This window comes from Pristiophorus japonicus, chromosome 6 (genome assembly GCF_044704955.1).
Source record: "Pristiophorus japonicus isolate sPriJap1 chromosome 6, sPriJap1.hap1, whole genome shotgun sequence".
NCBI lineage: Eukaryota > Metazoa > Chordata > Chondrichthyes > Pristiophoridae > Pristiophorus > Pristiophorus japonicus.
The window spans coordinates 233,763,935-233,781,260 of NC_091982.1; the positions used below are offsets into that span (position 1 = coordinate 233,763,935).

The 17,326-nt window shown below is 41.0% G+C and overlaps 1 protein-coding gene and 1 pseudogene across 2 annotated transcripts in view; both read left to right on the forward strand.

Annotated features, from left to right (window-relative positions):
* The window catches only part of rnf13 (ring finger protein 13), a 301,732-nt gene that overhangs the window by 174,186 nt on the left and 110,220 nt on the right, over nucleotides 1-17,326 (forward strand). For both annotated transcript variants that reach the window (XM_070883720.1, XM_070883721.1), the window contains exon 5: nucleotides 154-241. In XM_070883720.1, the coding sequence (XP_070739821.1) occupies nucleotides 154-241 (88 nt within the window). The remainder of the gene's footprint in view (nucleotides 1-153; nucleotides 242-17,326) is intronic.
* Nucleotides 11,329-11,529, forward strand: LOC139266333 (U2 spliceosomal RNA; annotated as a pseudogene).

Consider the following 17,326-nt stretch of genomic DNA (forward strand, 5'->3'; position numbering starts at 1 on the left):
ATTTCTATATTATACTATGCTCATGTTATATTGTACAAGTAAATTTTCCTGGATTGTGATTTTACTTGCAGATTAAAAAGGCAATCTTCAACAAAACCTGTTTTACTTTGTTTTCAGATGTGCAATTTAACCTTCCTGTGTTGCTTTCCTCAGGTGTTGAATGCACAGCGGGCTGGATACAAAGCTGCCATAGTACACAATGTTGACTCTGATGATCTTATTAGTATGGGGTCCAATGATGGTAAGTAAGCTGCTAACTCTAATTAAATACGGCGTGTGCTGAGACCAGAACTAGGGACCATAAATAAGATGGTCACTACTAATTAACCCAGTAAAGAATTCAGGAAAAATGTCTTTACACAGAGAGTGGTTAGAATGTGGAACTTGCTACCACATGGTAGTTGAGGCGAATAGCAAAATGCATTCAAGGGGAAACTAGATGAGCACATGAGGAAGAAAGGTATAGAAGGCTATGTTGATGGGGTTAGATGGTGGGAGGAAAGCTCATGTGGAGCATAAACACTGGCATGGATATGTTGGACCGAATGGCCTGATTTGGTGCTGTAAAATACTTTGTAACTTTTTATAAAATGAGTCAAATTTGAGACCTTGCGGAAAAGGCCCAGGTATTGCAATTCTTCTGACCACTGCATGAAAATATGTATCCTTTTGTTCAGATCGGATTCACTTTTAGCAGTGCTGACTCGCATTGGTCTCCTGGATGCCATAAAAATTCTTACAGATGGTCGACACCATGGATAATTGAGGTTCTCTTACCTGCTTCATTAATTATGGAGTCCAAGTGTGTCATTTTATTCTGGCCTCTACTATTTTATCAGCTGCTGCTTGAATTCTTCCATTTTAAAAATAAGAACATCAGAATTAGGAACAGGAGTAGGCCATCTAGCCCCTCGAGCCTGCTCCGCCATTCAACAAGATCATGGCTGATCTGGCCGTGGACTCAGCTCCACTTACCCGCCCGCTCCCCATAACCCTTAATTCCCTTATTGGTTAAAAATTTATCTATCCGGGACTTGAATACATTCAATGAGCTAGCCTCAACTGCTTCCTTGGGCAGAGAATTCCACAGATTCACAACCCTCTGGGAGAAGAAATTCCTTCTCAACTCGGTTTTAAATTGGCTCCCCCGTATTTTGAGGCTGTGCCCCCTAGTTCTAGTCTCCCTGACCAGTGGAAACAACCTCTCTGCCTCTATCTTGTCTATCCCTTTCATGATTTTAAATGTTTCTATAAGATCACCCCTCATCCTTCTGAACTCCAACGAGTAAAGACCCAGTCTACTCAATCTATCATCATAAGGTAACACCCTCATCTCCGGAATCAGCCTAGTGAATCGTCTCTGTACCCTCTCCAAAGCTAGTATATCCTTCCTTAAGTAAGGTGACCAAACTTGCACGCAGTACTCCAGGTGCGGCCTCACCAATACCCTATACAGTTGCAGCAGGACCTCCCTGCTTTTGTACTCCATCCTTCTCGCAATGAAGGCCAACATTCCATTCGCCTTCCTGATTACCTGCTGCACCTGAAAACTAACTTTTTGGGATTCATGCACAAGGACCCCCAGCATGTAATTTCTCCCCATTCAAATAATATTCCCTTTTACTGTTTTTTTTTTCCCAAGGTGGATGACCTCACACTTTCCGACATTGTATTCCATCTGCCAAACCTTAGCCCATTCGCTTAACCTATCTAAATCTCTTTGCAGCCTCTCTGTGTCCTCTACACAACCTGCTTTCCCACTAATCTTTGTGTCATCTGCAAATTTTGTTACACTACACTCTGTCCCCTCATCCTTCCAGTAAATTAGTTAAACATGATTTCCCCTTCATGAATCCATGTTACGTCTGCTTGATTGCACTATTCCTATCTAGATGTCCCGTTATTTCTTCCTTAATGATAGCTTCAAGCATTTTCCCCACTACAGATGTTAAACTAACCGGCCTATAGTTACCTGCCTTTTGTCTGCCCCTTTTTTTAAACAGAGGCGTTGCATTAGCTGCTTTCCAATCCGCTGGTACCACCCCAGAGTCCAGAGAATTTTGGTAGATTATAACGAATGCATCTGCTATAACTTCCACCATCTCTTTTAATACCCTGGGATGCATTTCATCAGGACCAGGGGACTTGTCTACCTTGAGTCCCATTAGCCTGTCCAGCACTACCCCCCTAGTGATAGTGATTGTCTCAAGGTCCTCCCTTCCCACATTCCTGTGACCAGCAAATTTTGGCATGGTTTTTGTGTCTTCAACTGTGAAAACCGAAGCAAAATAATTATTTAAGGTCTCAGCCATTTCCACATTTCCCATTATTAAATCCCCCTTCTCATCATCTAAGGGACCAACATTTACTTTAGTCACACTTTTCCATTTTATATATCTGTAAAAGCTTTTACTATCTAATTTAATCTTCTATGTTTCATGTTTCTGATTTAATTTTCCCCCCTTGTCATTTGGCCCAACCCCATTCTCCTTTGCGAGTAGGTAGTTAACTTGCCTTTGCTTTATATACTTGTAAACAACTGCTAGGAGGCACAGGATAAGACCTCCAGATAACCTTTGTGCTTTTTTTAAAACAATTTTTTTCTTTCCCTCCATTCTCTCCTTGTTGTGGAGAAATGGCCAGCCTCTGCTTCGCATCACCTCTTGATGGCATGGCCGAGGTTGGAACTCCCTATATTTTATTGTAAATATAAACCTATCAGGGCCACCATTTTTGACACGGGTGGCTGACACGTCAGCAATCTACAGGAGACCAAAATGAATTCACTGATATATTTACTGTACCTGACCCAGGTTATTATTTAAATGGAGAAAGATTGCAAAGTGCTGCTGTACAATGGGACCTGGGAGTACTTGTGCATGAAACATAGAAGATTAGTATGCAGGTACAGCAAGTGATCAGGAAGGCCAATAGAATCTTGGCCTTTATTGCCAAAGGGATGGAGTATAAAAGCAGGGAAGTCTTGCTACAGTTGTATAGTGTATTGGTGAGGCCACACCTAGAATACTGCATGCAGTTTTGGTTTCCATATTTAAGATATACTTGCTTTGGAGGCAGTTCAGAGAAGGTTCACTAGGTTGATTCCAGGGATGAGGAGGTTGACTTATGAGGAAAGGTTGAGCAAGTTGGGCCTCTACTCATTGGAATTCACAAGAATGAGAGGTGATCTTATCGAAACGTATAAGATTATGAAGGGGCTTGACAAGATGGATGCAGAGAGGATGTTTCCACTGATGGAGGAGACTAGAACTAGAGGGCATAATCTTAGAATAAGGGGCCGCCCATTTAAAACAGAGATGAGGAGAAATTTCTTCGCTCAAAGGGTTGTGGATCTCTGGAATTTGCTGCCTCAGAGAGCTGTGGAAGCTGGGACATTGTCTATTTCTGTCTTAAATTTATTCAGTTTCTTAACCGATAAGGGGTTATGGAGAGTGAGCAGGGAAGTGGACTTCAGCCCATGATCGGATCAGCCATGATTGTATTGAATGGCGGAGCAGGCTCGAGGGGCCGTATGGCCTATTCCTGCTCCTATTTCTTATGATCTTATAATGGTAGCATTGGTGCCAAGTAGTCTTGCTTTGCACCAACTCTAGTTTTATAGTGTGAATCTGGAGTTGGGACCTGACCTAACTCTGAGTGAGATTTGTTCCTCATTAAATCATAGTTAAGTATTTTGAAATAATAATGTTGCTGATGTATATTCAATGTGAAAATTCATTGGTTACTGTGTGCCATAAGAACATAAGAATTAGGAACAGGAGTAGGCCATCTAGCCCCTCGAGCCTGCTCCGCCATTCAACAAGATCATGGCTGATCTGGCCGTGGATTCAGCTCCACTTACCCGCCCGCTCCCCGTAACCCTTAATTCCCTTATTGGTTAAACATCTATCTGTGACTTGAATACATTCAATGAGCTAGCCTCAACTGCTTCCTTGGGCAGAGAATTCCACAGATTCACAACCCTCGGAGAAGAAATTCCTTCTCAACTCGGTTTTAAATTGGCTCCCCCGTATTTTGAGGCTGTGCCCCCTCGTTCTAGTCTCTCCGACCAGTGGAAACAACCTCTGCCTCTATCTTGTCTATCCCTTTCATGATTTTAAATGTTTCTATAAGATCACCCCTCATCCTTCTGAACTCCAACGAGTAAAGACCCAGTCTACTCAATCTATCATCATAAGGTAACCCCCTTATCTCCGGTTTCTCGATAAGCGCCATAATGTTGATCTACATCTTTCGGATGAGACGTTAAACCGAGGCCCCGTCTGCTCTCAGGTGGATGTAAAAGATCCCATGGCACTATTTCAAAGAAGAGTAGGGGAGTTATCCCTGGTGTCCTAGTCAATATTTATCCCTCATTCAACATAACAAAAACAGATTATCTGGTATTCATCACATTGCTGTTTGTGGGAGCTTGCTGTGTGCAAATTGGCTGCTGTGTTTCCTACATTACAACAGTGAATACACTTCAAAAGTACTTCATTATCTGTAAAGCGCTTTGAGACATCCGGTGGTCGTGAAAGGTGCTATATAAACACAAGTCTTTTTTCTTTTTTACATAAGCAAGGCCCATTAAAAGGCATGGAGGCAGCTGCACCCGAATGGCCATGTTGAATTTGCATAACCATGGATCCTCCCCAATTTTATTACTTTTTTTTCCTTGCGAGCAATGTGCAAACAGATTAAAATTTCCAAGAATGCAAAATCCCTTCCAGCTTCCCCCTACTCCAAGATAATTAAACAAATATGCTGAATATCAGTTTGGCCAGTCCCATTCTGCACATCATGGGCCCAAGTTTCCACATGACAAAAAATGGGCGCCCCTCCGAGCTGGGCGCCCGTTTTTCGCGCCTAAAACGGCGCTGGAAAAAAAACGAGCGATTCTGGAGCGTTCTGCAGCTCCTTGTCTGCTTGGCGCGGCGCCCAGGGGGGCGGAGCCTACACTCGCGCCGATTTTGTAAGTGGGAGGGGGCGGGTACTATTTAAATTAGTTTTTTTCCTGCCGGCAACGCTGCACGTGCGCATTGGAGCGTTCGCGCATGCTCTGTGAAAAAAACATTGGCACTCGGCCATTTTTGTAGTTCTTTGTAGCAGTTTAGTTTTTGAACATTTTTTAATAAAAGTACATTGCCATCAGCACAGAGGCTTCTTGTCGCAGTGAGAAGGCTGCAGGAAGCCTCAAAGTTGAGGCAGCCGTTTCCCGACGACCTCCCCCTTTTGCCGTCGGGAAATGGCTCCTCAATTTCAGAGGCTTCCTGCAGCTTTCTCTCTTTCCCGCCAGCGGTCTGGAACGGCTCCATTCCCTCTCCCTCCCGCCCGCGTTCGGTCGGCTCCCCCCCCCCCCCCCCACCCCGCGTTCGGTCGGCTCCCGCCCGCGTTCGGTCGGCTCTCTCCCCCTGCGTTCAACGGCTCCCTTCCCTTCCCTTCCCTTCCCTCTCCTCTTTTTTCCCCCCCCCCCTGCCCCCTGCGCGTTCGGTCGGCTCCCTCGTTTTGTGAGGCTTGCTGCACCATTCTTCCTGGCTGAAGCACTTTCACACAGGTAGGAAGATGGTTTATTTAATCTTTTCTTTGCTTATAAATGTTTATTCAGGTTGGATTTATTTGTATAAGTATAAATAAGGATTTATTGTAGAATTTAATAAGTTTCCCCCCCCCCCCACCTCGTTCTGGGCGCCTGACTTGTAACCTGCGCCTGATTTTTTAATGTGTAGAACAGGTTTTTTCAGTTCTACAAAAATCTTCACTTGCTCCATTCTACTTTAGTTTGGAGTACATTTTCACTGTGGAAACTTTCAAATCAGGCGTCAGTGGCCGGACACGCCCCCTTTTGAAGAAAACATTCTGTTCCAAAGTAGAACTGCAGAAAAAAAAATGTGGAGAATTGCAAATTCTAAGATAGTCCGTTCTCCACCAGTTGCTCCAAAAAATCAGGTGCAAATCATATGGAAACTTGGGCCCCATGTCCCTATGGCCCCAACAGGACAAAGGCAATCTTGTTAGATAACTTACTTGATCATCTTTATCTATGCTCATCTCTAACTTTCAATCATTTTGTATTCAGGTATCTATATGTCTCTTAAGGTTTATTGCCATAGTATTCTTCATCTTGCTATTCTAGATACTGACTGCTCCAGGAGAGGGAAGAAAATGCTATTTTGGTTCTTGTTTGTAACTCTACTGCTACATAATACTTTTTTTCCTTATCCCATTCATGTGTCGTCGTTCCATTCTCTTTCCCCCGCTCCCCCCACTTCCTTCCTCTTGTCCTTTATAAAATATCCCTGTAATAGAGAAACTTTCATTGCAGAATATGCTTGGCGTAAGTTGAGAGGGGAGTAAAATAGCAAATGTTGCTTTTTCCAATTTGGCAAAATATTGAACACAAATGAACATGAGCAATTAACATACAAGTTGAAAATTTTGATTATTTAAGAAAATTATATTCCTTGATTTATGGTTCATTGTTAAGGGATTTTGCGATATTTGATCAAATATGTTGCGTGGTTATGACAAATTAGTTTAAAGCTGCAGGATTACACAGTAACTGCAAATGTTTTTCTAAAATCCCCCTAACTTAAAAGGGAAGGAAAAATGCCTTTTTTATTACTTAAATATCTATAACAATTAAAATAAAAACAGAAGATGCTGGAAATACCCAGCGGGTCAGGCAGCATCTCTGGAGAGAGAAACAGAGTTCATGTTTCAGGTCGGTGACCCTTCATCAGAACTGCTGAGTATTTCCAGCATTTTTTTTTTGTTATTTCAGATTAACAGTATTTTGCTTTTGTATAACAATTAAAAGTTAGTTTACTTTTGGAATTGCCAGTAAACGTGGCTGTAACTAGGCTAATAGCCTGCTGTCAGATTCTCGAGCTTGTGACTATATGATACTGTTCAGGCTCAGTACTTGTTTAGAGCAACTGGAAAACTCTGGTTACATGCTGTTTTCTTACTGTCTCTTTCATTCTGGCCAAGAAAAACTGAATTCATGCATGGACGTCTCGCACCTCTACACACTAGTTACATTTTAATCTCAACACTCACCCATTCGGCTACCTGCAATCAATCAGTTTGAAAACAAATCTGAAAATGAGTTTTTAAAAATGTTAAATTTTAAGTTTGCTTTTCACTAGTTGCAACTGTACTACTTGACGACCTTGCATTCCAAACTATTTTACAAGGGATTCTCACACTGAAGATGGTTCCTTCTCACTCTGCTGAGATTGGATGGCATTATCTTGCAAGGCTATTGCACAATGGATAGTTGATCATGGTGACCTTAGTGTGCGCTAGTGGCTAAAATGCCACAGAAATTGGTTCTACAGAATCCATGTCATTTTCCATTGTTTTATATTCTGCTAAAAAAGCCCTTTGAACCTACTACATTAACAAATGCAGCTATAATAAATAGTACCTAGCAAGTTTTTGGGTTTTATAGATATACAGTAAAATCTCTGTTATGCCATGGTCCCTGTTAAGACATTCATTGTTTATGTCTCTATTTATCCTTTATAGTGTAGTTATTAAAAGATGTTTGGAATTCAGGAAAAAAATCTGACCTCAAGGTTGTGTGGACAATTCATGTTCTGAACTCGCCCTCTATAAAGCATGCAGCCCCCAGGGAGGAGCATTAAGTGTATTTCTGGTGTTTTAGGAAACAGATGAAGTATTCTCCTCTAAAGAAACCCTTGTAAGCATGTGAAATTTAGAACAAAAATAATCAAATTTGATCCAAGAAGCCTGTCCCTATAACATGCTTAACTTGCAACTTGAGGTCTGTTTCCTGAAAGTTAATTCCCCGATGCTATTAAAAGTTAAATAAATAAATTATGCTAAAGTTGGCTGTAAATTTTTGTATTTCTGGGACATGTAAGAAAGGGGAAGTGAAGATATATTTGTAAAGTGCTTAATAACTTGTACAGTTACTCTGGGAGTGAATGGAAAATGATTGACATGTTGGAGTTATCGGAGTAATTAATTGTATTTCTATCCCAGTATTTGGTCATTTCAGTGTAATAGCAAAAATGTTCACTGGGTCTTCACATATGAAGCATTTTTTTTTTGCTGATGTTGTTCTATATTGGCCTGCTTGTTTGAGAAACTGAATTCTGATTGCCTAGCCCAGCAAAGCAAAGTGTTCTTTAGAAGGATGTTTTAATTTTTGATTGCCTAATAGAATCCAACAGGTAACTTGGAGACTTAGAAAATTGAGGTTTAACTTTGCCAACATTGTAGTTGTAATGTAAATATAACCTGTTGTCTGGTCCGATAGGACATCAGAACAAATCGAAATGCATGACCCTGGAGGGTGGAGTCTCAGTTTACTTTCTAGATTTCAGGCTTCACACCTAATTTACACTGCGAATGTCGCAAAGTGATTTTAGTTACACAGAAGTGCTAAACTTATGGAGTGTGATGTACCATGCAAAAAAAATTAGACAAACTTAAATTTAGCATTCTAGCGTACCTTATTCAGCCACCCTTATTGTAGAAGGTGTGATAGAGTGTGCTAACATTTTATAACACAGGGTAATTTTAACCCAGATTTAAACATGTACTTTCAGGAAATTGCAGTTTTCCTGTAATGAGACCAAACTTTCTTTTTCTTTTTTTTTCCAGTTAATTCCCTTTAACTTGCTGCTGATAAAACACACTTCTTGTTAAATAATGTAGCCACGTAACAAAACATGGTAGTGAGAATAGAAGAAAACATTTTGCCATATGACCTAAATGCAGATTGGTTTGACTTGACTTCGCAAATTCCATTCTGTCTTGTGCAAAATTACAGGCTAGGTCCAATAAAACTTCCATAGCATGTTGCAATAATGCTCTATGCTTGCTGGATTACCTAAATGATCCAATTAGTGAAGATACATTTGGGTCTCTCTTGGGAGATCTGAAGTGTCTCCCTTGTATTCCATCTCCGTTAACATTATCCTAGATTTGAACAAAGTTCCAAATATTTCACTAGCTCTGTAGGAACGTGCCAAAGCACTATTTTGTTTTGCTTTGAAGGGAGGGAAAAGGAGGCAGTTGTTGCTTAAAAAGCCCGAGCGGAACTGATTCATTCAGTCGAATCCTAGCATAAACCTGACTCGTACAAACATGATGGGTAGGAAAAGACCAGTTGGTCCAGCTAGCCTGTCTCACACACGATGTAGACACTCCCGATCCACTCTCCCCAGCAACCACGTGATGATCTAGGAGAGGCAAAAAAAACCTCTCAACTCTGGGTATTGGTAGATTTTTTGTACAGTTTCATAAAGAACAATGCTCTCTTTACTAAACAAACAATGATAGATTTGTCCAGTATCAGATAAGAATATAAGAAGCAGGAGTAGACCATTCACCCCTCGAGCCTGCTCTGCCATTCAATAAGATCATGGCTGATCTATCCCAACTCCACTTTCCTGCACTGTCCCTTAATTCCCTTAATATCCAAATATCTATTGATCTTTGTCTTGAATATACTCAACGACTGAGCCTCCACAGTCCTTTGGATTAGAGAATTCCAAAGATTCACCGCCCTCTGAGTGAAGAAATTTCTCCTCATCTCAGTCCTAAATGGTTGACCCCTTATTCCGAGACTGTGACCTCTGGTTCGAGACTCCCCAGCCAGAGGAAACATCCTCCTTGCATCTACCCTGTCGAGCCCTGTAAGAATTTTGTATGTTTCAATGAGATCACCTCTCATTCTTTTAAACTCTAGAGAATATGGGCCTAGCCTACTCAATCTCTCCTCAGGACAATCGCCCCCCCCCCCGCCCCCCATCCCAGGAATCAGTCTGGTAAACCTTTGTTGCACTCCCTCTATGGCAAGTATATCCCTGTGGTCTCACCAAGGCCCGATATAATTGCAGGAAGATGTCTTTACTCTTATACTCATATTGTCTTGTAATAAAGGCCGACATACCATTTGCTTTCCTAATTGCTTGCTGCACCTGCATGTTAACTTTCAGGGATTTGTATACAAGGACATCCTGGTCCTTCAATACCAACATTTCCCAATCTCTCACCATTTATAAAAAAAAAATATTCTGCTTTTCTATTTTTCTTACCAAAGTGGATAACTTCACATTTCGACACATTATATTCCATTTGCCATGTTCTTGCCCACTCACTTAGCCCATTTATATCCCCTTGAAGCCCCTTTTCTTCATCCTCACAACTTACGTTCCCACCCAGCTTTGTATCATTGAATATATTACATTTGATCTCCTCATCCAAATCATTGATATAGAATGTGACTAGCTAAGGCTCAAGCATTGATCATTGCAGTGCCCCACTAGTTAGTCCGCTAACCCTACTGTTTTCTGTCTGTTAACAAATCCTCAATCCATGCTAGTATATTACCCCCAATCCCATGAGCCCTAATTTTGTTTATCTCTTGTGTGACACCTTATCGAATGTCTTCTGAAAATCCAAATACACCACATCCACTGGTTCCCCCTTATCTATTCTGCTAGTTACAATCTCAAGAAACTCGACAGATTCGTCAAACATGATTTCTGTTTCATAAATCTGTGTTGACTCTGCTTAGTCCTATTATTTTTTCAGTGCCCTGTTACCATGCTTTTAATAATAGATTCTAGCATTTTTCCTCCTACTAATGTCAGGGTACCTGTTCTCTAGTTCCCTGTTTTCGCTCTCCCTCCTTTCTTAAATAATGGGGTTACATTGGCTACCTTCCAATCCGAGAGAATCGTTCTAGAATCTATGGAATTTTGGAAGATGACAACAATGTATCCACTATCTCTATAGCTACCTCTTTTAAAATTCTAGGATGTAGGCCATCAGGTCCAGGGGATTTATTGGCTTTCAGTCCCATTAATTTCTCCAGTACTTTTTTTTAACGAATACTAATTTCTTTCAGTTCCTCATTCTCGGTAGACCCTTGGTCTCCACTATTTCCGTGAGGTTTTTGCGTCTTCTTCCATGGAGGCAGACACGTTATTTGTTTAATTTCTCTGCCATTTCTTTCTTCCCCATTATAATTTCTCCTTTCTCAGCCTGTAAGAGATCCACATTTACTTTTGCTAATCTTTTCTTTTTTACATACCTGTCGAGGCTTTTACAATCTGTTTTTATATCTCTCGCTAGTTTACTCTCATTCTGTTTTCCCTTTATTGATTTCGTGGACTTCCTTTGCTGAATTCTAATCCTCAACTCTTTTTGGAAACTGTTATGTAAACCTTGGCAACCTGTATCACACCACCACCAGAGGGCTTACCTGTTGGAGTACCAAGGGATTGCAGCATACCTTGGAAGCACTGTATATAAACCAGCCTCCCATGTTGTACCAGCACTCTAATCGCTTCTCGGCCTTTTGGCTAAGATCATGCGTAACTGACCTGACAGGGGAGTAACCATGACCAGAAAGTGGTTCTCCCTGGATCAGGAAGGTGGTTCTCCTATGCTTTTTGGAAATAGGAGGTGGGTGGGGGGCTTGACCCATCCACCTCCATGGCACGAACCTGGTATTGCAGTACTTCCAGGAACGGTGCAGCTTTGGCTCTAGGCCTTTTGGCTAAGAGCAAAATCATTGGCGCAGAGTGATCCTTGATGTGCGCAGGGTGACCTTTGGCGTTTATGATCTGACAAGTTGATCTGACAAAGAATTGGAAAGATTGGCAACGAATAAAACATTAAAAAAAAAATATCTGGAGTTTAATTAAAGGAGCTAAGGTCACACTTACTCATTGCATACAGTACTCAGTTTATTATGAGCGTAACAGAAACATTCTAAGCCTCATCCTTTAATTTAATGCTAACTTTATTTTCTCTTGTTAGCCACGGTTGGACCATTTTTTCCTGTGGTGTTTTAATTCCTCAAGGGAATATATATTTGTTGAGAATTATGAATTATTTATTTAAATGTTTGTCATTGCTTTTCTGCGGTCATACCTTTTAATCTAGTTTCTCAACGTACCTTAGCCAACGTGCCTCATATCTAGTTTTCTTTGTTCAAACCGTGACTGGTGACAAACTGCTTTGTGGCTTACACATTGTAGAAGAGCAGAGCTATCCTGAGTGCACTGCTTGGGAAGGGGACTGCGTTTCATCTGATCCAATTGTCACTAAGTTCCACTTGATCCTTCACCGGTCACAATTTTCTAGTTCATCGTAAATAACCGAAAAACATGAAAAGGAACGGTCACAGTAACTGAATACCAATAGGATCCAGTTTTCATTCTTTGATCTCCTTATCGGACGTCAATAATGCAGGTTAAAAAGGGCTACTTGTCCAAGTGATTTCCCAACATATTTACAGAAAAATGCACACTGCATTATACCAGACACATTTATGATACATTTGCAGCACTCAACTTTTCTATTAAAATAACTTGATTTTCAGAATTATTGTCAATTATGTTGCTGAATTTTTAAATTATTGGATCATATAATTAATTCATCAGCTGTGGTAGGCACTGCAAAATGCAGCATAGTAGCTGAGTCTGCACTAGTACTCTAAACACAGATGATGCATTAAATAAATTGAACAGAGCTTCACAGGGATGGACTTTGTCGAAATATTTACACATTGAATACTTTTTCTTTCTGTTAACTCCTGTTTTTTTCCCCCCTTCCTTTTTATTTTCTAAAATTATTAGCCAGAACCATATGTGCGTTACATACCTGTGGTATTTGGAAGGGACATGAAAAAACACAATATTTGCTTTATCCTCCTCCAGGTCTCTGGTGTCACTTGAAGAGTCATGATCTTTATTCAATGGTATAACTTTTTGGCTGGGTATAAAGTCAGTTGGGAGTTGTACCATGATTAAAAACGAGGACTATGTTTAGTACTCCATAGGAAAGTTATCAAAGAGCCCCTCCGATTCAAGTGGGCTGTGCCAGCTTTTAATAACTAGGCTTCCAGATTATAAAGTATTTATTTATTAGCCGAGTATCCTCTATAGCTTGGGTACTTTGTCCCATCTTCAGGGATGCCTTAGATCATGCTAAAAGTATCTATACCACCCCAAAATAAGATTGGTTTGGTGTAATGCTTTTCCACGTTTCCATGAGTCATTGATTGCAAAAGGATCAATTTATGCTGTTAATTGATCTTTTGTCACGTCAGCCCATCTGACTATACCACAAACTGGATGGAAGGGTTGTGGGGGAATTGGTAATTTCTTTATGCCATTGTTTGAAATGTCTTGGGACATGACCCTCAAATGGATGAAATCTGCAATTGACATCCCACTCTGCAAAGATATTCCAGTAGATTTTAGAATTGCAAGTAATATTTCTAATCAGTGCATGCAGACTAATCAATCCTGTGCACAACCAGAAAGATTAGTGCTGTCAATTAATATTGCCTGTATTCAAGGACAAACAGCTTGGATTCATGAAGCAATTGTGTGTTTGTGTGTTGAATATAGTTACAACGATGCAAAGCAGACTTTTGGCATTTTGCTCTGATTGATGTTGGAGTTTCGGCAGGTTATCCCATGCAACATCACAGCTGAGCCCAGTCCTGGTCTCATTCGATACCTACTTATGCGTACTTTCCAGTAGGGTTGTCACTGGATATTAGTCAGAGATAGTGGCTGACTTTTTTAAATTATTTTCCCTAACCTAGAGACATGATGGTCAATTGGATTGTACATGGCAGTTTCAACTGAGATATTTGATAATTCCAGACAGACCAGGAATTTAAACCTGGAACTTTCTTGATCTATACGGCTCTGTATCACATCAGGTGATTATGTTTGTGCACTGAAGCATTTGTAAACTCCCAAACTGATTTTTAATAAACCACACACCTGGTTGCAGATGTCTTACAATGGGTAATGCACTTAAATTTGAACAACTGTGATTTATGAAGTGAGTTCAAGCCTTTGGTATTATCACTTTGTCTCACACTCCTAGTCAGCTTTAAATAATGAAGCTATCCCATTAAATCCTCACGTATTTTCTAGTAAAAATGCATTTGCCTGTTGTAATGTTAAAAAGACCACTGGAGTAAACCTACATTTTTGGATTGCTGACAACGTATCTTGTGCCTTTTAAAGGGAATTATAGTTGCTTTGAGGCAGAAAAAAGTCATCACATTAGTGTTTGATAAGTAAGAAACATGTTTCCTAACCATTACGGGAGTGTGGTATCTAACTAATTTAACTGGGAACTTTTGTTTTTAAAATAAATTGAAATATATGATGGATAGATGTGTGAACTAATTGGGTTGGGGGGCCATTTAACAAGTTTTGGTGAACTGTTGAGGGACGCGCACCAATGTTCCGCCTAAGGTGTGCGATCGCGATCTCAACAGCTCCTGCCGCTGGAAGAGATACCACGCAGCAAATTTAAAGGGATCTCACACATTAGTGAGAACAAAGTGTTAAATTGGTAAATTTGAAACTGGCCAACTCAGTGTTGATCATCACTCCCACTTCTATCCTCCCAATAATTTACAAACATAAATTCACATAGTCCGATACTATCTTCAATACGCAAAATGTACTGTAAAATAGTAAAATCTACCGTTGCTGAATGAAATGATCGATAGATCGGTTGTATATTGTACTGAAAATCTATGTGGCTGTTTGGCAGAGCAGCTCGAGATGTTTTTTTTAAAAGAGTGCTGAGTGCGGGAGCCCGAGGCTTCGCAAGGCCTGAACTACAATTGTGTGCCATTACCTGGAATCCTTTTGACTTGGGATCCATTCCCATGTCTAAAACCACCCGCCTTCCCAGGCAGCACCGGTATTTTCTTCGGTAAGAGTCATCGAGATGAGCGGCCATGTCTCGTCTCGGACTAATGTGCAGTTCGAGCTCCTACTCGCGTTCTATTTCTGTCCCATCCAGCGACACAGATAGAATGAATTGGCGGGCTAGACATGGCCAACGGGCCATATTTTGCACACCACTGGGCTAGAAGCTTCCCCCGCTCTTTATTGAGGAAACTCCCAGAACTGGCAGGGACCCAACGTAACTGGGTCTGTGCCAGAGTTGCACCGGGAGACTGGCAGTACCACCGTGGAATTCAGACAACACCGTTCACCCAATTGCACCAATAAACAAAAACAGCATTTTATAACACACTGGAATTAAATCAAGCCCAGGATTAATTTAGAATTAGTCACTAAAATTCCTTCAGAGATCAGTTGAGATTAAAAGCTCGCAAGTTTTTTTTTAAGTTCTAAGTAAACAATCTTTCATTTGATTTGAGTCATTTCTAAGTCATATTGCCAATGGCATTATTTTATATATTTAAGAGCATTTGTTGTTGTGCATTTATCTGGAAAGCTTGCATAGATTTATAGAAACTGAACCCACAAACCGCGAGTAACTGACCTTTCACATTGGAATATTGTGTTCAGTTTTGGTCTCCTAATCTGAGGAAGGACGTTCTTGCTATTGAGGGAGTGCAGCGAAGGTTCACCAGACTGATTCCAGGGATGGTTGGGCTGTCTTATGAGGAGAGACTGGATCAATTGGGCCTTTATTCACTGGAGTTTAGAAGGATGAGAGGGGATCTCATAGAAACATATAAGCTTCTGACGGGACTGGACAGGTTAGGTGCAGGAAGAATGTTCCCGATGTTGGGGAAGTCCAGAACCAGGGGACATAGTCTTAGGATAAGGGGTAGGCCATTTAGGACTGATGAGGAGAAACTTGTTCACTCAGAGAGTTGTTAACCTGTGGAATTCCCTGCCGCAGAGAGTTGTTGATGCCAGTTCATTGGATATATTCAAGAGGGAGTTAGATATGGCCCTTACGGTTAAGGGGATCAAAGGGTATGGAGAGAAAGCAGGAAAGGGGTACTGAAGGAATGATCAGCCATGATCTTATTGAATGGCGGTGCAGGCTCGAAGGGCCAAATGGCCTACTCCTGCACCTATTTTCTATGTTTCTATTGCAGCGACGGAGCAGAAACTGAGGTTTCGGGTGTGATAACAGCACATTGATGCAGCCAGCGGCAGATTCGATTTCCCCGCCTCAGGTTTTGAGTTATGACACCCCTGCTGCCTCGGAGACAATGACCCACCACTTGACTCCTGTGGGGCGAAGTCAGGCTTGGGTCCGGTGTGGCAGACGTTCAGCCTCACAGTCTGGCCTTGGCGGGCCACATTGAATCCATTGGTGGGCCAGATTTTGCCACCCATTGGATTAATAGGAGTAATTCCATGATCTTGAGCTCTCTGAGTGCAGGTTGGAAGTAAGGTGACGCGTTGTAGCACGAATTCTCCAACTGACGCTCTATAAAATAGAAATGTATGTAAATAAAATGATATATATTTTATATATATCATTCTCGCCAGTGAAATATAAATAAATATTTCACAGCTTTTCCTAGTCACATTCTATTGATAACACATGTGAAATAGCTTATTCATTAACCATTAACTGTGGTTAAGTTGCTGTGATGTCAGTAGCTGTTGTAACTGAGAATATTTTTTTTAAACTGTGGGCTGCGTTCTTGCAGCTTTCCTCTACTACAGTATTCCTTTGAGTGACTTACTTCCCAGGGCATGTCATACTCCTCCACATCAACTTTCAGTCCCCAATCCCACCAAGCACCAATAGCTCTCTGTTGCTGAGATCCCCTATGCAGCATTTTTATGTCTCAAAGCCGCAGTTTGGCCTGCCTCCTTCAGCCCCCTCTCAAATAGGTCCACCATGTAATTTCTCTACTCGAGGGCCTTTCTCCACCGCAGACACTAACATAAATGCTTAAACTCATCTGGCAATGACAAGGCTCACCAGGTGACACTGTGTTTATTCCACTTTAAAGCATTAAGAAATCTGTGTAAATAGAAGACTACTTTCCAAGTTAAACTAGTGTATCCTATATAAAATATTTACAGTATTTGTAATTTTCCAACATTGTATTTTTCAAGCATTTTCTTTAAATCATATATGTGCCTGAAGAATCCCATGACTTCCTTCCATGACCTGACATGGCTACCATCATGTTGGTTATACCTCATACTCTTATACAGTACTTCAACACTTCTTTTGTGTCATATTTCCCCCCAAGGAAACAACTCCAGCAAAGAAATAACTTGTATTTACATAGCATCTTTCATGTTGCCCTCAAGCCATTACCAAAGCACTTCACAGCCAACTTTGGAAGTGTAGTTGTATTGCAGGTGAATGCAGCAGCCAATGTATGCACAGTGAAGATTCACAGATAACAGTGAGATGAATGGCCAGCTAATCTATTCTGGTTGAGAGATGAATGTTGGTCATGATGAGGGAGAGTTCCTTGCCTTTTGGAAAAAGTGTCATGGGGTTATTATATCCAGCCCAATCATAAGTTAAGAATTCAAAATGGATAGACCATTGGAGTTTGTCA